The sequence below is a fragment of the Ambystoma mexicanum genome, chromosome 8 (genome assembly GCF_040938575.1).
Source record: "Ambystoma mexicanum isolate Mex_15411 chromosome 8, UKY_AmexF1_1, whole genome shotgun sequence".
NCBI classification, from domain to species: Eukaryota; Metazoa; Chordata; class Amphibia; order Caudata; family Ambystomatidae; genus Ambystoma; species Ambystoma mexicanum.
The window spans coordinates 1,038,351,124-1,038,376,767 of NC_090929.1; the positions used below are offsets into that span (position 1 = coordinate 1,038,351,124).

Genomic DNA, 25,644 nt, shown 5'->3' on the forward strand with positions numbered 1-25,644 from the left:
GTGGATCCTCATGGCAGGGGGAAGGATGTCAAGGGTTTTAGAGATGTCAAGGACAGAGTCGGAGGGAGAATCAGGAGCAGAGGTCAGAGGTGGGATGAAGGTGGGGGCAAAAGCAACAACTGACGTTCGCTTCATCGGTCGAATGATGGCAAAGGAGGCTGGCAGTGCAGGGGGTGGCTCGGACAGAGAGCCATGGTGCCCCAGGTGGGAGGAAAGGAGAGAGTGGTTAGACCAGGAGAGGGGGGTGGTGACCAGATTAGAGATAGGGATGTCACCAGAGATGAGGGCATCCAGGGTGTGACCGGCAGAGCGAGTCGGGCAAGAAGGAAGAACTGAGAGAGAGAGAGGGAGTCACAGAGGACCCAGAACTGAGAGGTGGATGATTCAAGAGAGTCACCAAGGAGGAGGAGTTTGGAAGAAGAGGTTGAACGGGATAATGCAAGATTGGTCCATACAGAGAGGAAGAGGGTGATAGGGCCACAGGGTCTGTGGATAGTGGTGAGGGTGAGAAAGAGAGTAGGCGAGACCCCAAGCCTGCAGATGAGGCATTTGAAAGAGGAGTAGGATTGAGTAGGAATGATGGAAGTGGGGACTCACTCAGGGAAGACCAGGGCCACTCCACCTCCAGTCCTGTTGGGTCTGGATTTGGATAGGATTGTGTAGCCCTCAGGAGGGAGAGTGTCAAGAGCAGTGACAGAGCTGGCATTGAACCACGCCTCGGTAAGAGTGAGGACGTCCTGCTCAAAGTCTTCAAGAAGGAGACAGATGTCAGAGGAGTTTTTGACAGCAAAGCGAGCATTCAGAGTAGCTAAGAGAAGCTGGTTACCACATTTGGAGGTTTTCCGAGGGAATGTATACAGGTGTGGTACTCCCATCGGGGGTGGGGGAGTTGGAGAAGTGAGGGGAGAGGATGCAGGGGTGGCAGGAGAAAGGAAGAGGTTTATGAGAGAAGGCAGGAGCCGGTCCAAAAAGACAAGAGGAGGTTGAGAACCTTGGGCCATGATAGTGCCATTGTGATAGACATTAATGATACACCTAGAGGATGAGAAGTATGCCAGGAGTATTTCCCACGTAGTGCCACCATTAATGGGTGAGAAGGAAAAAGGAGAAAGAGTGGAGACCAGATGGGGGGTCCATAGGTACAGAGAGGGGACAGTGAAAAGGATGTCCGTAATGGTACGTTTATTCATCCCCCGTTTTCTTTGTGGCACTTATTGGCGAGCAATTTCTGCTGAATAAAAATATTGAAAAATAGGGCGGGGGCATAAAAGAGTTGGGGTGGGGTGGTGTATAGGGAATAAATAATAGAATAATAGGTGAGTGGGGATTAGGGGGAACACCCCCCCCCGATAAAAAAATTGATGATTTTTTCAGCAAAACATTTTCAACAAAAAGTGCTGGAAAAATAGAATGTGCAAAAAATGAACATAGAACCATCCATACTAGTCTGTCCGTAAGTGGCATCGAAGTAATTGACATCGATAGGTATGCCTGGATTATAGTTCAGGAAAGCTTTTTTCAGCTTTCTTCTTCCAGACTTAGTGAGGGAGGATAATAAGTGATAGAATAGCAGTTAGAATAGATAGAAGCGATGGAGAGTGCCATGGGGGTAGAGAGGCAGTGGTAGATACGCAGGGGAGCTTCACAGTGCACAGTAATTCATCAAGTGGCCTAGCGGCTAGGCAGGCACAGAGGAGGAAGTGTGCAGAGGAAGGCAAACAGTACACAGAATGAAAAGCACGCCTAGATTTGAATTTGCCAAAAGGCACTAGTACAGTACAAAATGAAGGATGCAGCAAATAGAAAAGCACACCTAGATTTGAATTCGCCAAAAAGCACTATTACATCACAAAATGAGGGGTAACATTATTAAAGGCGTGCTTGAAGAGGGATTAAGGGTTTAGCACTAGCAGGCAGCAGAGAGCAAGGCAATGCGAGAGAAAAGGCATCAGTGATTGAGTAACAGGCCCGCATGTGAGAGGCAGCGTTAGGCTGGACATACAATATGGCTCATAGACAGAAGATGGAGAACTCATGCAAAGAGAGTTGAAGTGGTAAGTGAAAAAGCAGTGGAGTTAGAAGAGAGCATGGCAATCAATGTCATCTGAAGAGGGATAGCATGGCCCAGGCATATGCCATAGTGGGGGGCAGTCAATCAAGTCCTGCAAGGAAGGAGGGCCGTGATAGATGCACACATGTGTCGAGAGAGGCATGGTGTGCAAGACAGGTCAGGAGCACTTAAAAAGCAAACAGCCACAATGGCTTTTTCTTGCAGGGCCGGGTGACCCCATGTTAGTGAGGATGGCTTGTGGGCAACCGGAACAACAGGCAGTGTAGGGTAAAGCACGCTTAACAGTAGTTGCAGCCCGATGGGGTGGTGAAGTGTCTTCTGGCTCCTTCTAGACAGGGGAGGGCAAGACCCTTTCAGAGGGTCCTTTGAGAGGGCCATTATCGACTGCCGGCTCCGTTTCAGACCAGAAAGTTTGTAATGGAGGGCACCCCATCATGGCAAGCCTCCTCTTGCAGCTCGGGAAGCAACAGCTGATTTCAAATTCTGCGTCGGTAGCCATGTTAAGAAAGGACCCTCGCCGCTAATTCAATACATGGCTGCACCACGTGGTGCAGGAAGTAGAAGAAGGGCAGCCTCTGCGGTTGATGAAAGAAAGGCTTTCCCAACAGGGAGAGACCTTTATATTGCACGGCCCTTGAGGGTGCCGGCAATCGCCTGCCAACTCTGTTTCAGGCCAGAATGTTGTAATGGAGGCCAGCCAATCATAGTAAGCCTCCTCCCGCAGCCTGGGAAGCAACAGTTGATTTCTAATGCTGCACGGGGTGGCCATGTTGAGAAAGGTCCCTCGCCAGCAAATCAATACATGGCTGCACCACGTGGTGCAGGAAGTAGAAGAAGGGCAGCCTCTGCGGGTGATGAAAGAAAGGCTCTGCCAACAGGGAGAGACTTTATACCCCACAGCCTTTGAGGGGGCTGGCGATCGCCTGTTGGCTCTGTTTCAGGCCGAAATGTTGTAATAGAGGGCAGCCAATCATGGCAAGACCTGGAAGCAACAGCTGATTTCAAATGCTGCGTGGGGAGGACATGTTGAGGAAGGTCCCTCGCCAGCAATTCAAAACATGGCTGCACCGCATGTAGCAGGAAGAAGCAGAAGAGCACCCTCTGTGGGTGATAAAAGTGTGGTCGGGGAGAGTGTTCCAGAGGGTGGGGGCAGTCGCGTATTGATGCCCACTGCTCACTTGCGGTTGAATCTGGGGGTGAGTAGGGGTCGGCTGGAGGAGGACCAGAGGTTTTGTCACAGATGTTACGTCTTTGATAGAAGGCGCGCATGCGCGAGCCTCACTCTGGGATGTAATAAAGACGGTCCGTGCGGCTGTTGCTGCCGGGACCCCAACAGCCACAGACGTATGTCTGCTTCTCTCATTGTGTGCATGCGTGCGTGTGAGTGTGTGGGGCGGCCAGAGGCACGGGCAGGTCCATCACATTGGCGACGAGGACGGATGCGTGTCAATCACGGACTTCTACCTTTAACGTAACACGGACCCGACACAAGTGATGGCTGCCATTTTGAATTTCCAACGCGTGTGGCAGTAGCGGCCCGCAAGGGTGCTCGTGCGCTGCCCACGTGCCAAGGAAGCTTCATTTCTTCAATGTTTTGAACCCCTGTGGTCCTCGAATCCAGAGGACTACAGACGCGGCGAGTGAGGAAACATTCTCTAAGGCTGAGAGCTGGAAAAGCAATCCAGATCTTCACCTACAACCGGTGGCAGGTGCCAGGCATATGTGTAAAAAGGCAAGTTTACAAAGAAAAGAACACAAGTGAAGGCTGACTTTCCCCGATCTAGAAACACCTGGATAATATCTGTTTCAACTGTAATGTCATACTACTAAACCCTATAGTAGTATTTGGAACAAATACTATACACGTATGCTACTAACCCTCACTTAATTCAACTGTGATGCTAACAACAGTTTTTTACTTGTTTCTCCATTATAAGCCAAACAAGGCTCATATGTGACGGTTCTAAGTTGTTTTTTCTTGTGTTCTTTCTTTGTAAACTTGCCTTTTTACACATATGTGTCTAATTCCATGAATAAATTGAATTTGTTTAAAAAAAAAAAAAAAACACTAAATAGTTTGTGACCCTTACTAGCTAGTCTTTGAACACTAGCTTCCTGCATACCTGGACCTACCTATCCTATACGGTTGACCTGGGGTAGCTGTTGACTCTATTTCTCCTCCTTATTCAAGGTGCCCCTACACAAGTACTAATTGACACAGGGGCTTCGGTGTGTGTATTAGCCACTGAGCACTACAAAGCCATCTTGGGTCCGCCCCTGCTGGACAAGTCCAGAGCCAAAATATTCACATTTGGGGGTGACACACCTCTGCCGATTCAGGGTGTGTTTGTAGCACCCGTGACCCGGGGAGCCAAAACCATCAAAACTAGGTACTTCGTCACGGACGTCAGCCCGCATTCACTGCTAAACTGCGTCAGAGGCATTGGACATTGTGCACTTCGCGCTGGAGGTGTACCAAATGGATGTCGATCGGCTTCTGGACAGGTTCGCCAGCATCTTTCAGGGAGTGGGCAAACTGAAGGCAGCCCCAGTCCGTTTGCACATCGATGACACCATTCAGCCCACAGCGCTAAAACATCGACAAATACCCTTCCATCTATGGGCACAAGTCGAGAAGGAGCTTCAATCACTCATCGAGATGGACATCATTGAGAGAGTGGAGGGGCCAACTCCCTGGGTCTCGCCCATTGTCGTGGTGCCAAAGCCGAAACAGCCCGGTGCCGTCCGCCTCTGCGTAGAGATGCGACTCCCGAACGCTGCCATCAAACGGGAAAGGCATATAACACCCACGCTGGACGACATTGTGGGTGAGCTACAGGGGGCCAAGGTTTTCTCCAAACTGGACCTGAGGTCGGGGTACCATCAGCTAGAGCTCCACCCGGAATCGAGGTATATAACAACCTTTATCACCCACGAGGGCCTCTACCAGTTCAAATGCCTCAGCTTCGGCGTGTCCTCCACCGCTGAAGTTTTTCAAAATGCCATCAGGGGTGTGCTCGTGGGCCTGAAGGGCGTGCTCAATATGAGCGACAACATTTTAGTATTCGCAGTGTCCCAGGCCGAACACATGAAGCGTTTGGATTCCACCTTGCAAAGGCTGAATGAGCTAGGCCTCACCCTGCAACGAGGGAAGTGTGAATTCTTTAAGGATCGCATCGGGTTCTTTGGATTCATCTTCCATGCGAACGGGGTATCGCCAGACCCGGAGCAAATAAAGGACATCCGCGAGGCCCCCGCCTCTCAATCTCCCACAGAGGTGTGCAGCTTTCTGGGGATGGTCAACTGCTGTGGCCGATTCATAAGAGGTCTGGCGTCCCTATCGGAACCACTCCGGGCTCTGACAAAGAACGATCCCACACGGGTCTGGGATAAGAAGGAACAAGAAGCGTTTGTGCAAATCAAGAGGGCACTCTCTGACCAGGACACAATGGCGTATTTCGATCCCACTGCAGAATCCGAGATAGTTGTTGATGCCAGCCCGGTGGAACTGGGAGCTGTTCTCATGCAATCTGACGCCAGAGGCGACATGCGCCCCATTGCCTACGCCAGCAAAGCTCTCACGGACACTGAGAGATGCTACTCGCAGATCAAGAGGGAAGCATTGGCGATCTTGTGGGGGTGCCAGCACTTTCGCCTGTATATCCTTGGGAAACCGGTCACGGTTGTGACGGATCACAAACCACTTTTGCCAATCCTATCAGGAGTATCGTTGAAGCCCCCACCTCGGATCGAGCGCTGGATGCTTGCTCTCATCGAGTACGGGGTCCAGATGATGTACCGCCCTAGGACCAATAATCCAGCCGACTACTTGTCCCGCCACCCGAACTACGAGATAGGGGAAGGTGCCTGCGAACTGGTAGAGTGTCAAGAGTTTGTTCACAACATCGTTGAGAGTGCAATGCCGGTGGCGCTGTCGAGGGAAGCAGTAGCCGAAGAATCAACGGCAGACGAAGTGTTCAAGATCATACAAGCCGCGATACGGAGTGGGGAGTGGAAGGAAGTACTCCAGAACAACACCAGGTGAGAGGACAGGGCCCAGAGGGACCTTCAAGCTCTCTAGAGAATGCGAGATGAACTCTCAATTTCGGATGATGGGTTACTACTGCGAGGGCGAGAGATTGTCATCCCCCAGACGCTGAGAGCCCGGGTCTTGGAACTGTCCTACACCGGCCATCAGGGGGTCGCAAAGACAAAGGCGTGACTGAGACCAAAAGTCTGGGTCCCGGACCTTGAAAACCTGGTGGAAATGCACGTGCGGAGGTGCCTGCCATGTCAAGCAGCGAGCCAGGTGGAAAGAGCTCCACCAATCAACTACATGGAAAGAAGCGAAAGCCCCTGGGGCACAGTCCACGCCGACTTCGGATCAACCGGGAGGGGCATGTACTTTTTGGCCATAGTTGACCAATGGTCGAGGTATCCGGAGGTGGAGCTGGTGGACTCCACTGCAAGCGACCACACCATTTTGGCCCTAGACAAGATGTTCGCTACCCATGGCTTCCCAGCGGTCCTGTGTTCGGACAACGGCCCCCCGTTCACGGGGAACCAGTTTATGCAGTTTATGAAGGAGAGGGGATTCAGCACAGGAAAGTATCACCACTCTGGCCCCGTGCAAATGGAGAGGCTGAAGGACTCATGAGGACATTGAACAAAGTCTTCCGAATATCAGCAAACGGTGGAGGGGAACTAAAGAAGAACTTGGTTGAGTTCCTCCGGGAATACAGAACAACACCACACCAGTCGGCAGGAGTCGCCCCGGCCGAAGCCCGGGAGTAATTGATGATGACAAGGTCCGAGAGGAGAGAGCGGCCCGCAGCGAGAAAGAGAGCATGAGGAGAGCCTTGCACGAGAAGGAGGTAGCGGTGGGAGATTCGGTACTTGTGAGGAACCGCCGACCCGAAGGAAAGTTGTCACTTCTGTATGAGCCACACCCGTGGACCGTCACACATGTAAAGAGGTCCATGATAACAGCTGCCAGCAAGAGAGGGACAGTCACCCGCAACAAGTCCTTCTTCAAGAAGATAGAAGCCCCAAAACGAGTGGAAGAACTGGAAGAGGTTCCTCCACCAGAGGAGAGAGCGGAGACCCCCGAACCTGACGCACCAATAGACATGCCACCACATGACTGGACACCGCTGCTGACCCCGAGGAGTAGGAGCCGGTACCCGGTGCAACAGGGTCGAAAACTACCTGCCTGTCTGAAGGACTACGTCCTGGACTCAGGAGACTGAGCCGAAGCCTGAGTCAGGTCAGCGACCCACGCTGGGTCAGTTTACAATTGTTATGTTAACGGTTGATTGTTCTGTTTAAAGAAAAGGAGGGATGTTACGTCTTTGATAGAAGACGCGCATGCACGAGCCGCACTCTGGGAGTGCGCATGCGTGGATGTAATAAAGACGGTCTGTGAGGCAGTTGCCGCCGGGACCCCAACAGCCACAGACGTGTGTCCGCTTCTCTCATTGTGTGCATGCGTGCGTGTGAGTGTGTGGGGCGGCCCGAGGCACGGGGGGCAGGTCCATCACAACAATGTGGTGGTGTTGTGGTGGAGACATTGGTGTGCTAATATAAGTGTTTTAAAGTCAATCCGTGCTTTTATGGGAAGCCAGTGAACTTCCCTACCTATTGCAGTGATGTGGTTGGAGAGTTTTAGGCCGAGTGCACCTCTTAGTGCCTTGTTTTGTAAGAGTTGAAGCTTTGCCATGTTCTTGGAAGAGGTGGTGGAAAACAGTACATTGCATTAGTCAAGCTTGCAACCAAGGATAGCCCGAGCGAGGTTGAGGCAGTTGGAAGGTGAAATAAATGTCCTGCTCAAGGAAATGAGCTTAGCTCTGTATGATGAGGAGGAGGCCAGCACATGTATGTGGCGAGACATGTTGAGTTCTGCGTCAAGGTAAAGACACAATGCATCAGAATCATCGAAATTAAATTCATTCCATATAATAACAATATGTTCCATTTAAAGTCGCCTACTCCCACTTTAAATGGAACATATTGTAATTATAACCAAACACACACTAGCTCCAATGGGGAACATTTATATTACTAGATAGAAAATATGGCTTAAGGCCCCTCCCCCCTATTTCTTTTTACTTTGTCGTAAAATTGAATTAATTCAATTTCCATGATTGTATTGTATTGTATTGATTCTGATGCATGGCCCAATCCAACTGCAAACATTTCCAAAAAAAGGAATAGATAGAATTTGTGTTTAATGAAATTATTTCTCAGAATGTACGGACCAACTCCAATGAGGAGCTGTTAAACTACCTAACAGAGAACGTGTTTTAAGGCTTTCTCTCTGGCACCTTAAGTCGATTACAATATAATATGTTTCTGTCCATTTTGATTCTGGCTTCATGTAAGGCTAGCAGACTAATGCACATTCTGACTTACTGTCAGGTGCACCATGAACAGGGAACCATCATAATTAGTGCCGAGAGGATAAGCCTGATAACCAATGAGATTCATTGACTGTGAGTCACCTGAGGTAAACCAAACTACAACCATCAGCATGATTATGCCATCTTTGAATGACTAAAAAGAAGAATAAACTAACCTGGCTTTGCTTTTCTTTAGGTTTACAGGTAAAGATTCAATATTGGGACCATTGTGAAATCAGCACTAAGCAACACCATAAGATATAAGAACACTACAATTTTAATATTGGAAGACAATACAGATCTCGACCTAAATCCTATAGGTTAGACCCAACCAGGACTCACCAGAGTATTGACAATTCTTCATTTAACCTATGCTATACCCTACTTACATTACTCAACTCTACTTTTCCCTCCTTCTTCCCCTTGCCGTACAAAGAGCTACTTAGCCTAACCACAGAATACCATTTACTCAGACTGAAATTTGGAATTTATGTATGAAAAAGTCTATGCATGATTTTATGAGACAAAAAAGTCAGGAGTACTGGATGTATGTATTATGTGTAAATATGTGCACACAATACTGTATCGCACACACTATTACTGTAACTGTGTCTTGAGAAAGCCCTGCTAGGGGCAAAACGATTGCATGTGCCCCCAAATAGAGTATGCTGGCACCCTCTAAACAATTGAAATTCACCTTGGTATTAAACCAATAAAACACTATTTATAAAATCTCACTTGTAGGAACTTTGCCCAAAGGGCTAGGCGCAAGCGACCTAAAAATACCCACACGTTCTACCTTACTTACTGACTGACTAGTGGATAACAGTCATTGCTGGGTTCTGCTACCAGGCCAGATCATCCTTTCAAAATAAACAAAAGGTGAACATGTTCAATACTAGTGAACACTGAGGGTAGACGCGCTGGATATGGTCAACTCACACCATATCGTTTATTCTTAGAGATATATTTCAAAGGTGTGGGGATATGCAGGCTTTGGTGAGTCTGCGAGTGTTGCGAGAGAGGGTCGGTGGGAGTCTGGCATCTGGTTTGCATGATGGTTGGAAGTGGGAGAGGCAGAAATGAATGACCGAGTGGTCAGACCAGGGCACGGGCAATATGGTGATGAATGAGACAGTGGTGTTCAAAGAAAGTACCAAGTTTAGGGTGCGTCCTTTAGAGCGGGTAGTGGAGTGGACAAGTTCGGTGAAGTGAGTGTTTTCATTGGGTCTTTGGCTTTAGAGTCTGTGCTGTCCTTTTACCCAAGGTTGAAATCCCCTAGTACTAGGAATTTTGTGGTTGGTTTGAGGGGAGATCGGAGAAAGGGAATGTAGAGTTCGGGAAAGTTCGGGTGATTGAGTTGGCAGTAGACAATGATGAATTTGATGGTAGTTTGAGGGTTGATCAGGAGTTTGGAGAGGAGAAGTTCGTGGCCTGGTACGGGGGGCTATGGGTATCTCTTTCTTCAGTGTAATGCCCATAAATAAAAACATATGTTTTATCTTATGGGCTCTTGTTAAGTACAATTACACAGAACAATAATGCAGCTCATCTGTGCTTATGTCCTGCTTTTGTCACAAGTTTGAACACATTAACACATCAATGCATATGGCAACAAGCGGTAGAAACCTGCCCAGCTTTCTAGCTATTTTTTTTATTGTTACTAGTATTTCATTACTTTCAGGGAGTAAAATAAACAAGTACACCACTGGAGGGCATCTTGGATATCAAAAGGAACGTTAAGGTAAAAATAGATGTTTTAACTTACGTGATTTAAGAGAATTTGGTCTAGCAAAGTATGTCAAATTTAAGCAATAAACCTCGAGGCGTGTGGGATTTACCAGACAGGTAATGCCAGACCACCAATGGGGTATGTAGCTATTAGCACTGGCATGCTTTTCAGGGTACTAATAGTTTAATAGTTTTTTAAGTTGGGGAATGGCCCTGTCACTGTTTCTCAAGTTTAAAAAAAACTACACAACAAAATGGCCTCCATGGATGAAGGGAGAAAGAAACTACTTCTAGTTCCTTCTCAATTTCTATGGTGCACATTTTTGGGGCAAGGAAGAGGCGGGACAAAGGCAAGCAGATGGCACAGGCAGATTAGGTGAGTCTCTGCGCTGGGGTGGGGGAAGTGGTATTATTTTATTTTTTATTTTTTTACATTTGTATACCGCACAAACAGCCCATGGGCATCGTGGCATGGAGTATAGGGCGTGGTGGAAGCAGAGAGGTAGGAGGTAACAGGAGGCCTGGGCACTGCCAGCTGAAGGTGCCAGCCTGTCAAGGATCAGGGAGCTTTGAATGCAGGAAATGCCATGAGGAAAAGCCCACCTTCCAAGTTCTATATATTAGTTAAAATATATTTTTAATTGACCAAAAAATACCCTCACTGGGAATGGAAACTACTTTTTCAGTCCAGAATCAATCGTTTTACTCCCAACTTCAAAATAAAGGGAGTAAAATATTCCCACTTCAAAATCCTTTGTGGTGTTTTGCATGGTACTCTTTCTGGGAATAGTACGAGAAAAGGAAGGTTTGGGTCACAAGTACTGGACGGAAAGCCAGAGACAGATTAAATAGGGCTATTTAAGTGGTGGGACAGAGGGTCCAGGCGGGACAGCAGTTACAAGGGGTTAGGGAGGCTGAGGGCATGAGACACAGCTTGGAAAGCGTCGGACAGGGTGGTAAAGGTTTGACTCACTTGGTAAGTGGTGACAGATGAACTCATGAGCATATGGCGGGAAAAACAGGGAACGGGTGCTCTTATGGATGTGGAACAAGGAACCAGGAGGGCTGGATTTGCGAGATGGCAATGAAGAAGCAAGTGTTGGAAGGACAAAAGACATATTTCTACAGACAAATGAGGGGTCAGTAAGACAAGCCTTCACCACAATAAGGGAGTGGGAAAAGGGGTAGGACACCTGTTAGAAAGGGAAAACGACAAAGCAAGGGCAAAGCAGGTGTTAAATGAGGAGGGAGAAGCAAATGCGAGACACAATGATGTAAGGAGGCGGCGAGAAAGAAAGAGATGTATTTCGCTAGGTATGGACGAAAAGTCAAGGCTGGAACACCTCCAAGCATAAATGAAAGTCTAGGAAGGGGTTAAACAAGTGTGGGAAGGGCTGAGACGGGTGTCGGATGAAAGAAAGATTGGGGCGAGGAGAGCTCCATGCTGATGATGGAGAGGGAACTTTATTGGGATCGGGAAAATACATTTAATGGGCCGATATTTTAAGTGGATATATGTTGGGAGGAGACTGTCATCAGTGACGAATGGAAAGAGGGGGCTGATAATGACAGCAATTGAGGTGGGGCTACCTGGCATGAAATGCTACATATTACCGTGATAATATTATTATTCTAATCAATGTCCACATACATTCAAGCTAAGAAGCATGTGGGTACAGAACACGGCACCTTGTAGGAGGCACGCTCTCTCACTTAGCACATGAGGAATACACACTAAATCACCAGGCTAGGAGTGGGGAGGGGCTGCCCTGCATGATCTATTCTAATATGTGTCCCCAATTCTTAGAAGCACAAATGCTTTAGAAAAAAACATGGCATTTGCCAGCAGCCAGATATATTTCCAAGTTACTAAGCAGACCACAGGCTTTTCCAAAGGCAAGCCGTGAAAGGCATCCATTACTTGGTCCTCAGCTTAATGTTCCCATCTTGGAGAATCTGCATTGAAGTCCATATGTGAGTCCAGGAGGAAGACCTCCTCAGCGCGGATCAGGGCTTTCCTAAAACACAGACCTTCTAAGCAGTCCCTGAACGGCAATGGGTTCCCTCTCAAGCAGTCCCTGCGCGGCAATACTCCATAACCCACCCCTGAGACAACTACATAAGGATAATTAAGGCATAGAAAGTGCCTCACTAAATAGTGTGCTTACCCCAGTAGCAGGCCACCCGGTAACCCGATGCCAGCTTGTGTCGGAAGCTGTTGGGGTCTTCCTTAGCCGCCGCCGCCTTCACTCTGTATCCATTCTGGTACAAATCGCCCAGTGACTTCTTCCGACGTCTTGGGCTCCTGTAGGTCTCGGACCGGGTACCTCCATCGGGGATACGGTACACCAAAATCTTGCTAGGGATCATGACTGTCAAGCCTCAGGCTCGGCACTCAATGTCCCAAAATCCCAAGCTTCTGAAATATGTGCAGCTCTTCAGTGCTACCAGCGAGGCATGTCGCGGGCCGTCCTAGTAAGCGACGGGTTGCACTGTCCACCTTGCCGCTGAAGGGGGAACTCTTATTAGGTAAGTGACTTACCTAGAAAGAACGCTGTCAAGTCGAGAAACCTTTAAATTGCCAAGTTGCCAATCACAATCTCTTAGGCAGTGCTGGCCGGTGTTGGGAAAAATAGTGGATAAAAAGCAAAATACACTGGCGCCAACATCATAAAACCCAAAATATAGAAAAGGCAACTCATCAGATCCAAGTCGAGAGGGGTAGACAGGGAGACCAGCTGCGGCTGTGAGCTATTTCCAGGGAGAGCTTAAATACCATTTCCCCATCCGGACGCGGCAAAGAAGCCAGAAGCAAGACCCCTTCAATCGACCCCCAAAAACCTGCTCTCCAGCTTGTACAAAGTGTCCCCCGGCAGCTGGAGAAGCGACAGTGCAAAGTGAGCAGGCGGGAACAGACAGAGGCCGGGGTCTGCCGACCGTCGGTTCTTTCCCGTAGGGCCTGTGGGAAGTAGAGGTCAGGCAATCAGCCCCAGTGCGGCTGGATTTAGCAGAGCTGGAAAGAGCGTGGGGGGCGGGGGGCCTAATCCCGGGTTAATGACAAGTGCCGGAGAAAAGAGGAAAATGTGTGTCGAAGGAAAATGGGGAGGGAATTGTGAAATGACACATGACATAGATGAGATGTCAATCTCGGACGCCGCATAACAGACCCATGTCAATTAATTCAGCCTGAAGAGAGAGACTGCTTAGACAGATAAAGGTCGTGATAGGGGACTTTGTGGGGGTCATGAACGGTATACAAACATACCAATTTAACTATAAACGCATCATGCGGGACAACAAACATACTGAGAGGAAGAAATAGAGGGGAATATGGGTCTTTGTGTAATGGAAGGAAGATAGCAAGAGAGAAGAGCAAAGCCCATATGGAGAGGCAGTTCATTCGAATGATTTGGGGACAAGCAAGGAAACATCCCAAAATTGAGACTGAGCACAGGGTGGTCGAGGTACAGGCAAGAGAAATAAAGAGGCAGAGCAAAGAGAGTGAGAGGTAATGGACAAAGAAATTAAGCAGGACAGCTAGTGAGGCGCTTGATTTTCTAAACAATTATAGACGATGCATAAGAAATGAAAAAGAATACGATAGCGGAAAGTGAGCCAATGAAGCGAAGCGAGGGAGGGTGATTGAGAAGATCAAGGAGAGAGAGAGGAAAGAGAAGGGGGATGAAAGCATGACAAATAGAATGAACTGGGACTAGTGCACAGGCAGAAAGATTGACCAGAAGTATAGCTAAGCCGGGAAAAGATGAGAAGTGATTTATTAATTTATTTATTGTGCATTTGTTAGGTGCTTATACAAGTGAATTGTGTTTCAAAGCGCCCACGGGGCAACACAGAGGGAACATGGGATTGGAGAACATTAACCACTGGAGGATAAAGACAGGCCTACTAGGCCTTGTGAGCATTCAGAACGTGCAAGTGCAGAGCGAGGAGAGGGGGATAGGGAGTGGGGGTAAGTGCTAGGAGTGCCCGTGAGTGAGTGCCAGACATAAATTCCAAATGGAGGAAGTGCTAGGGAGAAGTCAGCTGCAATAAATAGGTCAGTGCAGGCCTACATTGGAATAGGCCCGTGGGTGTCAAGGCAAGTGCTGGGGGCAAGCAGAGGCTGAAGCTGAAGCTGATTGGGTGTGGAAGGTCTGGACACATAAGGGCCCAGGACACAAATCTCAGCCACTGTGGGATTAGCAGAGGAGGGGTAAGGGGAAGGAGGAGGTGACAAGGAAAATCCTGAGGAACATCCAGAATTTGAGGGGATCCGGCTCAAGACGAAGAGGAAGGGGAAGGCTGTTCCACAGAGGGAGCCAGCCGAGGAAAGAGATTGGCCACCAGCCCTCTGTTTAGCGAAGCGCTTAACACACAGAGAGTTGGTTCCAGAGGAACGTAGAGATCTAGAAGGGGAGTATTTAGTTAGAACAAGTTGTAGATACCGTGGTCCAAGGCCCCAGACAGCCTTATGGATGATGCAGAGGGATTTGAATTTGATCCTTGCAGCAATCGACATCCAGTGGAGAGTTTTTAGGGCTGGAGAGATGCGGTCCCTGTGCTTGAGGCCAAGAATAAATCTTGCTGCCCTATTCTGGATTAGCTGGAGGGGTCGTAGAGAGGAAGAGGGTAGATTCAGGAGAAGGATATTGCAGTAGTCAAGCCTAGAGAGAACAAGAGCTCTGGTAACATTAATCTTCTGGGGGGAAGTGAGAAAAGGGAGAGTTCCTTTGAGATGGAAGAGTTGAAAGTGGGACAGAGTGTTGACAGAGTGTTGACAACCTTACTGGTGACTGGAGCTGCTGGAGTCCGCTGTGCGGAAGAGTCTGTTTTCTGTCCTATTCCCTTGAAGGAGGAGTCTTCTCTACAAACACTCAACTTCAACGCGGAGCGTCGCAGAGTGTTGACAGATTGTTGACAACCGTACTGATGACTGGAGCTGCTGGAGTCTGCTGTGTGGAAGAGTCTGTCTTCCATCCTATTCCCCTGAAGGAGGAGTCTTCTCTACAAACACTCCACTTCAATGCGGAGCATCGCAGAGTGTTGACAGAGTGTTGACAACCTTACTGGTGACTGGAGCTGCTGGAGTCCACTGTGCGGAATAGTCTGTCTTCCCTCCTATTCAACTGAAGTTGGAGTCTTCTCTATAAACACTCCACTCCTGAAGCACAGCGTCACAGAGTGTTGACAGATTGTTGACAACCTTACTGGTGATTGGAGCTGCTGGAGGTCCACTGTGTGGAAGAGTCTGTCTTCCATCCTATTCCCCTGAAGGAGGAATCTTCTCTACAAAAACTACACTCCCGATGCGGAGCATCGCGGAATGTTGATAGAGTGTTGACAACATTACTGGAGACTGGAGCTGCTGGAGTCCGCTTTGTGGAAGAGTCTGTCTTCCATCCTATTCCACTGAAGGAGGAGTCTTCTCTACAAACACTCCACTCCCAACGCAGAGTGTTGACAGAGTGTTTGCAGAGTGGTTGTAGAGCGATGGACCCACCGAACCCCCGGGAGCTTGGAGGGCTGCTGAGGACGCGCAGCCAGGCTAGGACTCTGGTATTGTCTTACAGAGGTAATGGGGGAACAGTGCTCTGAGCAATGTTAATGCTAATATAAGAACAAATGCTAATTTAAGAACTGATAAACTCACCGGCATTAATTCTCCTGCTGCTGGGCAACCCCCACCTTACACAAATACTAGACCTGCCCAGAGGTGAAGTTAATCTCGTTTTCTATTGAGACTCACATTCCCCTGGCGTCTGCAACCTCTCTGAAGCGCTCAGTAGTGGCCCCGACCCTGTCCTTGTCTAGGGAAACTCTGCTCCCACCTTCACTGTCACGGACGGAAAACCTGCCACTTTGTAGCACCCTAATCAGCGAGACGACTGATCCTCTCTGCACATCAAATGTTGTAGCCAGGCCCATTAGAAACGCGATTCTACAACTACACTCACAGAGCCTGCTGGAGAAATCAATATCAGGCACCCTCCCCGCCCGTGAAACGAACAATCCCATTCCAGAGTCATTGCTAAACCTTCAAAGATCCTCTGACAAACAGCTGAGAATGAAGCCGCTCTCCCGCTACCAAAGGAAGCAAGTAACACAGTGAATTTCCTAAACATAGGCCAAAATCTCACACATCATGCTGGCAAAATGCCCAGCATAGAAGGAAGAAAAGAGATTGCACTCCCTGCTACGAATGCTATGAATGGCGTTGAGGGGAAAAGAGGTAATCATACCTCTTTTAAAACGGGAAGTAAATCCTTGTCTAACTACAAACATTTAAAATGGCACTTTAGACTGAGGGAACCGTCGACACTGGTTCTAAATGAGAATGGCCGCAGAAGCCGGTCACCCGCGAACATTACACCCTCTGATATGACCTCACAGGAGGAGAGCTCCATTAATGCTCCTGCAACGCCTAACCTAGTGGATGAATGGCAGGTCCCCTCTGATGCTGACCTGTTGGCAAGTCCCGACCCTCATTCTACCCTGCCACAAGGAAAAAATAACAAAGCAACAAGAAAGAAGGAAACTGATCCCAATACGGAATCAAACCTCCTTACGGTAGTGGTCCAGATGGAAGGATCAAAGGGAGATTTTCTAAATAGCCCTGATCTAGACCATTGTCAAACAGAAATGCAATTAGGTGGCTCTGAAAATAATGAAGATGCTTCAGAGCTCTATCCCCGTACTCCAACTGCTAACTGCAGCCCAAGCCAAGACTCGGATAGGGTCTCTCAAAAAGAGGTAGAAAAAAACACCTTGGCAGCCCGCCTGGTAAAACTATGGCAAATCTGACTCTACAACTGAGCACAAACACAAACTACAGGGTCGTTAAACGACCCTTTAAAGAAGTTAGGACTGACATGGAGTCCAGCCCGCCTTCTCCTCAAAAAAAGTTATAAAAAATCATCGAGAGACCTAAATGCTGCCACGATTCTTCGTTTGCGAAATTTCCTAGATCTGCGGCAAGAATGGTTGATGGGTGGGAAGGGGGGAAGACCTCTTGTAGGCAAGAAGGAAACCGCGCTGTCCATCCCAGTTCGAGTGAGGATTCTAGTGAGGACTCTAGTAGAGAGGAACTGGAGATTCTGATAAGAGGAAGAGGAGGTGTGAAACCAGCTACGACAGTGCAAACACTTCCTGAGAGCATCAAGGAAAAAGGTAGTTGAGAGGACCTAATGGCGCAACTCCAAGCAGCAATTCAATAGACGGCTACTATCTCGCTTTTCCAATTCTTGAAATTATATAAAAATCTTAACGACAACTTCAAGGACCAAGCGATCCTTCTGGCCTTGATGCATTCCAAACTTGTTTTTATTGAATCTCACATCGAAGCAACTATAGAAAGAAGACTAAAAGAAAAGGAGACAGAGGGGGTAATCTTTAAGACTCTCATCGATCTAATTGAAGAAGCAAGAGAGGACAAAAAGGCTTTTCTAGATTGCTTCCAGGACACAGTAAAACGAATGAAATAAGATAACTTCAGAGGTAGAAAATGTGAGTCCAATCAAGAAGCAGCTAGGACATCGATCCCATTACAACTGGAGACAAATGTAATTCCGAGGTTGCACAAGATCAGGATGGAATCTCATCAAAATTCGGAGGTTGAAGCTCAATTGATTGCAAAATCCATCCTAGAACTAGAGTCTGAAACTGAAATAACCAGAAACCAGAAAATCAACCTACTCAACACCAACACCTCTTTAGTTCAACCAGGATCCAGCACCAAGGTGAAGATCTCAACAGAGACGGTAAATTGAGAAGCCCAATTGAAGAAAACGATGGATCCACACCACTACCCCAATTTTGGAAGTGAATGTATAAAACAGAGCAATCCCCCATCCAAAGTTAAAGAAAAGAAAAAACATGTATCTTTGAGAAAAACTAAGAACACTGCTAGCCAGAAAATAATCAAGGGTGGTACCGCAAGGAACTTTATTAGAAATGTGAGAATTATTTCAGTGGAACCAGCTACGATTGCAAATTCAAATGCAAAGGACCAGAGGGGCCCTTCACCAGTGGCCCAACTGCATCAGGCATCACTGGGGAGAATGCATAGATTTCAATCTCCTCGAGAAGTAATCACTGAATTGGAGATTGCAGCGGACCCCCTTTTACTACTCTCTTCATATGATGGACTACAAACCTGATGATTGTTTGGCAGAATCAGGGCTAGACCCTGATTTGAGTTTTGATCCTCTGGAAGTTCAACAAAAAGAATCTTGCACCAAATACTCAAATCAAAATAGCCCAGCATTTGAAACCCTGGAGGAAAAACGGAGTAGAGCAACCCAAAAAACAATCTCTTCCAGAGAATCGACTCTTGGTACTAAACAGAATAATCCAACACTCCTGTAAGGATAGAGATTTGGGAGTTCGGAACACCCACGGAAAACCAGAAAGTGATCATCACCAGGCTCCGGGAAGGCTCCCTGCTAAACCCAAATGGACAAACCAAACCCTTATATAGGAAAACAGAAAGGTAATTCTGGAAAGGGTGCTCAAAGAAGAGAATGGCTTAATTCTGAACAGGGCGAACATTATGAGTTTACTCCCTCATGTCCCTCAACTGTGAGTCATAGAATTGACAGACATTAAGATAGTCGATTTTCCTAATGAACTCAAAAATGATCGAGTATGTATACACATGACTTCATCCATCGGCCCTGATATCCTTAATGGTGAACGCAATTGACAAACTACGAGTCTTGGAATTCCACCTCAAAGACTGTAACACTTCAGCTGTCAGTCAATCTGATCTCCATTCAAACACGATGAAAGAAAGAGCGCAGGATCACGCTGGGAGTCACAACATGGAATCCAGGGACTCGTCCAAACCGGGGAGAGATATTCCGGTGGTCTTAAAAGGACTTGAATCCCTGAAAATAACCATAAAGGGATCAAATGAAGAAAACACACAGGAGGGCGTCCTCTCGCCTTAGGTTTTTTCAGCTATGATGGATAAAGCCCAGTCCTGGGACTGGCTACCTAGAACATTAGCTAAAGTCTCCCAGGATTAGAGGGCGACCCGGAATGGACCCGTAAACCTACAGATTGGATCCTGGAACACTCGAGGTTTCTGCCATCTGTTCCAGGCGCCGAACATAAGTTTGGCTAAACTGGATATTATTTGTTTCCAAGAATCATGGTTAAGGGAGACCCCAGTAATGGATGGCTATACTGGCTACTTAAACAAAGTGACAAAAGGGGTCTGAGGTAGGCCAAGCTCCGGATTATTAAAATTGATAAACAACAGATCGGTGGGCAAAGTGTTACGAGTCATCCACCCAAACCCTCCTCATTCAAATAATAATACTAAAACTATTGGATGTCCATACGGAAGTACAGGGAAACCTAGCACTATTCAACCTGTACTGGAACCCTGATGCCAAGGATTCCCATACATTTGATAAATGTGTCATGAAATGGGTAGACTGGATATACGCTGAGATGGAGGGTGCATGGATTATCATCTATGGAGATTTAAACATCGAGTGCCTCCGCCCTGCTCTAAGATGTAATGGAGGGATATGGAAATTGCACCAAAAAAGAGCGCTCAACGTCAAATCTGGCTGGAAGAAACGGCCCTTAGAGAACTCCACATGGTAAATGGTCAAGTGAAGGGAGACCAGAAGGGAGCTCCAGCTTGGCACACAAGCTTTGCCAGCGCAACCCCAGACTACTTCTTTGTTTCAGGTAATTTCTTTCCATGTGTAACATCTCTAAAGGTAATTCCAACTGAACACAGTGATCACAATCTATTAGTGCTGTCCTGTCAGAAACCATGGCAGAAAGAACAGCCCAAAATTAAATTGAAGTGCTGGAAACATAATTTAACTGCAGTGCCACAAGGAAATATACTTCTCATTAATCCAAAGATACTACCCTGCCTTATGGAAAGACTAAAATCCTGGCAAGGGAGAGATCCAGAAGGTGTAGAATATGAACCCACCTTAGCACTATTTAGAGAAGAAAGAATGAAAGGAACACAGTCTGCTGGTAAGCCTAAACACGACTCTGATGTACTAGTGGCAACAATGAAACATCAATTGCATCAGGATCTTAGGTTATTAAAAGCTCTCCCTTCGATCTCTAGAGACCAAACAATCAAGAGGAGGAAACAACAATATAGGAACTGGATCCCATCTCACAGAGCCATTCTCTATCAGAACGACAGTGAATATTGAATATATGATGCAGGCCTTTGATTAAAAGAAATATGAGAAATCTATGGCAATTGCTAAATGGTAGAGAAAATGGCAATGATATGCTGCAACTAAGCCCAATTCCCGAGAGCATGTGGATTGAAAATTTTGAAATCCTCTTCATCAGAGGAGTCCCGAAGAAAGAAGTGACACAAACCAAGCAAAAAGAGTCATGGTCAATCCACTTTGATAAAGACGAAATCCTGGCTATTGTAACAAGTGCAAGTAGTTCCAGAGCACCATGCCCAGATGGGTTAACAAACGCCATGTTGAAAAAGGCTCTCAAGGTCTGGGCAGATTTCTGCGTGACTCTTTTCGAAAGGATTGAAAGATGCGGCAAAGTTCCAGCCTCATGTTAATGAGCAGTAGTGATCCCCATCTATAAAAAAGGGCGATAGAGGGAACCATAGGAATTCTCGACCGATCGCCCTCTTGGACGTACTGGGAAAGACCTTTGCAGGCGTCCTACTCAAGCGTCTAAACGAATGGGTAACAAAGTCAAAATCATGCGACCCAAGGCAAACCGGCTTCATCAGTAAAATAGGATGTGAATTGAACTTATTGCTAATTAACCTTCTCAAGATAAAGACCCAGAAAGAGAAAGGAAACATATACATCGCCTGTATTGACATGAAATGCACTTTTGATTGCATCAATTGAAACCTGCCATGGGCTAAAATGTTATCAATGGGGTGCCCTATGGATTTACTAGCTGCAATTAAAGACCTTTAAACCGGGACTGCCATGCAGATCAGACTTGACTCGTGCAGAAACCTAACTAGGGAGATAAAAACCTCTCGTGGATTGAAGCAGGGCTGCCCCCTAGCCCTATCCTCTATAACCTATTCATTTCAGATATGAAGGAGGTCTTAGATCCTTCGAGGTTGTGTCCCCCAAGGATCAATGGAAACTTGGCTGAACTGCTTCTATATGCCGCCGATTTGGTCCTTTTGGACAAGACTCCCATCGTCCTTCAGAAAAAGCTAGACACATTACAGAAGTATTTGGACCAAAATGGACTGAAAATCAATATTGGAAAAACAGAAATATTGAAGATGTAATACTTAAGAAGTAAGAGATCAACAAGATGGCAGTTGGGCCCAAATAAAATAAGATCCGTGGCTGAAATAAAATACTTATGGATAATGATCAGCGCAGGTAGGTGGGAGAAACCCTGGATTCTCAATCTGAATGTAAAAATAAAGCAACTCACTGCGCAAGGTAAGATGATAGGGAAGAAATATGGAACATATTCTCTACTCCCTGTCATAAACTTTTATAATCAAAAGGTAGTGCCAACACTGACCTATGCGGCTGAGACTGGTCTGGGGTTGCCATGTGATTCCTGGTAGAAAATGGAGAGCAGCTTCTGGAAGAAGATCCCAAGATTGCCAAACACGATCCCCATGACGATCCTAAATCATGAGCTGGGTCTTCTATCACTGCATGTGCAAATCGTTTGGAGAGAACTGTCGACTTTGGGTAAACTTAACACCGCGGATTACCCGCCACAGTTCCATATTATAAGGATGAAAGAAGAAGGTATGATAGACTCAGCGTTAAATCTATGGAGAGATAGTTGCCTGGGAACACTCTCTAACCTGGGTCTGTCAGGTGCTATCCTCTGCATAAATCCTTTACTGGTTAAAGGAGAACTATGGAGGGCAGACTGGAATGAAACAGAAACAAGAAGATCAAATTCAAAGATTCACAACATATCAAGATCACTTATTGGACAACTTAAGATCACTCCACAATATTTGAAGAAATTCCTGCATCCCAAATATAGGGACCTGTTTCTGAGATTTCGATTGAGCATTCTACATACCAAAGTCACCCTACGTAGATATGGTGCTATGGTTGAAGATGATAGATGTTTTCTACGCAAGACCCAATCAGAGACCCTAAATAATCTGATACTTTGCTGCCCGGAACTAAGAATTGAGAGAACACTCTTCTTGTACGAGCGCATCAAGAGAGCCTTTGGGCCAGATGTGGATCCATGGTGGGAGTGTCTTTATGGGTGAACCAACCTAGGCCTAATTAAACCTTTGCTAACATTCATAGGGCTCATATTTGAGCAAAAAATTAAGAGAAACTATTAAACTATAATGAGAAAGTGATAACAACTTTCTGGCTTTTGGATGTAACAGGACGATATAAACCCCCTGAATAGACTGTGTCTATCTCCAAGTCATTAATGATGACAAATGGGAACCGTCACTGATAATTGGGCTAATTGAGGAATTGACAGATCTATAACTAGTAATAAATATGTGATTTTTTATTTTTTTATTTTTTATTTTTTATTTCCCTGTTTTTTTTTTTTTGCACTTTCCCCCGCGCATTCATTGGACCCACTTTTCCTATTGATCCCTCCTAAAGCTTGTTGGTGTTTTTCTCAGCTGGTATTTGCAAATTGTTACAGATGGGATCAGAATAGCAAAAGTTTGTAATACACGAAATGCTAATAAATAAAAACAAAATAAAAGTAGGACTTCTTGGCAAAGTCCTGAATGTGAGGGAGGAATGAAAGAGAGGAGTCTAAGATGACTCAAAGGTTTCTGGTTTCAGATGAAGGAGAAGGGGTAGAGCCCAAAGAGGATGGACAGAGTGAGGGTACGAAAGAGGGAGCCAGATTCCAATAGGAAGGACCTCAGTCTTACTGGCTTTGAGGCAGAGATCGTTTGACGTGCACCAGGAATGGATGGCAGATCGGCAGTCCGGATTGATGGAAGAAGTAAGAGAGTAAGCAGGAAGTTTCAAGAAGAGTTGTGTGTCATTTGCATAGCACTGGAAGCTAGGCAGAGAAGGTGGAAATAAAGAGTGCAAGTGGAGCAAGATAAGTGTTAAAGAGCCAGGGAGAGAGGTTGGAACCCTGGGGACACCACAGGTAGAGAAAGAGGTAGGGGAGGAGAAAGTGTCCAGAATGACATGTGAATGACAGTTAATTACGAAGTAGGTCAGCCAGTCCTGTGCCCATTCCGAGATACCCAGGTGTTATGCTTGAGCTAAAACATGGCGCTGGTGCGCAGTGTATTCTGGGAGCACTCAGAGCCATGATGGATATTTACTTCATGCCGCAGTGAAAAGCTGTATTCATTTTGCTGAGAGCTAGATTTACTGTGCTGAAGACAACATGCTTTCCAAACCTGGTATGCAGTCAAGGACATTTCTGCTGGGAAAGCTAGCTTTGTTATGTCTTGTTATGAGTTACGGGACTGTTTTCCGTGGTGCTTGTTTTTAGAGGAGAGAAGCACTTTGCTCCTTGAGGTTACTGTCGGTTGACCCAGCTGGCAACCAACGGCTGCTCATCAATGCGCAAGTGCGTTGCCAGAATGTTCAAGAAATTTCCACCCCTTTTTGAGCAGTGCATATATGCGGAACCCCTTAGCGGTCAGGTGAGACCTCAGCCGGAGGGAGGACGCTTTCGTCCGGCATACCTGTGCGCTGTTGTGCTCTCGGCCTGGTTGTCATTGGGGTCTTCCAGCCACTTCTGGTGAGATGAGGGATCCAGTTACGCCCACAGTGATGTATTTTCTTTTGAACTCTCTGTTTCTTCTGTGATTTATTTCTATGTAATCACTTGTTGCTTTCAAGCTTTGAATAAATAGCCGTATAAGTGCTCATTATTTTCTAAGAGTTTGTGTGGTTGCAAGTTATTGCGTCTACCTGCGTTTAAAGTATTGGCTCCGTAATTGCACTGGTGATTAATGACTGTTCGTGCACTCTGGGCGAGCAATACACCAGGGTATCATGGAGCCGTTTTATGAGGATGGAGTGGTTGACCATATCAAAGGCAGAGGTGAGATCAAGTAGAATGAGGAAAGCTGGAGAGTTAGAGTACAGAGATGCGAGCAGTTCTTCACAGATGTTCAGAAGAGCAGTTTCCGTGCCTCTGGATGCTCAGAATTCAGATTGATGGTCTTGGAGACCATCAACAAGTTCAGTGTGTGCAGTAAGTTGGGGGAAGGCCAGCTTCTCCAGAGTTTCCCAAGGAAGGGGGTGATAGAAATAGGGTTGTAGTTGGCTGGTCAACTGGGATCTGCTGGAGTTCTTTTCGTGGTTGCAGAAATCGGCAAGTGCAGGGGCAAGAGAGCCAATATTGTCCTTAATAGTTCTAGAAGAGCAGGGGGGAAACCTGTTTGGAGGAGACCTTCATGGAGCAGACAACTCTGGTAACCTTATCAGGTGTGAAAGGGGAGAAGGAGGAGGCGAGAGGAAGAAGGAGGGTGGGAGACTGTAGGAGGCAATGATGTGGGAGAGGAGGAACGCAAAGGTGCTCAGGATGTCCTGTGTTTTACTAGTAAAGTGTGTGGTATTGCATGAAAATATCGTAAATAGAAAACTGAATGGTTTAAATGATCGGATTTCAGCTGTACCAAAATTAGGTACAGCCAAATGTCAAATATTTAAACCATTTGGTTTTCATTACAGCGAACAAGGGAAGCGGGTCTTGCAGGGGTGTCCCCTGCACCTTTCTTCGCTACAATGGAATGTGGGTTGCGGGGGTGTCCCCCTCATCCAAACCAAAGTTTTGCAAAAAAAAGAAAATAGAAAAGGACCTGCAGTGCCAATTCCAATACACGGAAGAGAAGGGAACTGGCACTGCAGTGACTTGGTGGCACACAGAGAAGTGTGCCGCCAAAAGGTAAGTAAGGGGTTGGGGGAGCGGGGTACTCAAACGCAATATAGTTGCATGATAATCTGTAAATATAATTGAAAGTGCATATCTTCATTTTATTTTGCAATGCACCCTTTTACATTGCGCTCTACGAGACTTTTGTTTATGAGACTTTTGTTTACGAGCTTCTAACATACATCTAAGTGTGTGGCCAATGCTTTGCAGAGGGTTTGGGAGTTCAGCCATGTTGTTCGATGCACCAGAGACCGGTGCCTGGATGCGGGCGCTCTTCTTGGTGCAGATGGAAAGTCTTTAATGTCTTTGGAGCAGGCGATAGGCCAGTTTGTCAGAGGATGAGCCAGAGCTCTGCCACTTCCGTTCCGCAGCCCTGTACTTGTGTTTCAGGGTTGCAAGTTCAGAGTCATACCAGATGTTATGCTTAGATAAAGGTTTCAATCGGATCCTCACAACTAGGGCAATAATGTCCAGAGTGTTAGTAATGGCCAGATGGAGGTTGCTGAGAGCAGAGTCAGAGGTAGAGTATGAAGGGGATGAAGGTGGATGCGAAGGCAGCAGCTGATACTTATTTCATCGGACATATGTTCGTGA

At 46.8% G+C, this 25,644-nt stretch overlaps 1 protein-coding gene across 13 annotated transcripts in view; it reads right to left on the reverse strand.

Annotated features, from left to right (window-relative positions):
- The window catches only part of KCNMA1 (potassium calcium-activated channel subfamily M alpha 1), a 1,925,602-nt gene that overhangs the window by 860,322 nt on the left and 1,039,636 nt on the right, over nt 1-25,644 (reverse strand). The window contains exon 1 of one of the 13 annotated variants that reach the window (XM_069610996.1): nt 12,369-13,186. The exons of the other annotated variants lie outside the window; for them this stretch is intronic. Within the exon in view, the coding sequence (XP_069467097.1) occupies nt 12,369-12,570 (202 nt within the window). The 5' untranslated portion in view covers nt 12,571-13,186. Of the gene's footprint in view, nt 1-12,368; nt 13,187-25,644 lie in introns of those variants that run through there. 13 annotated transcript variants of the gene reach the window in all.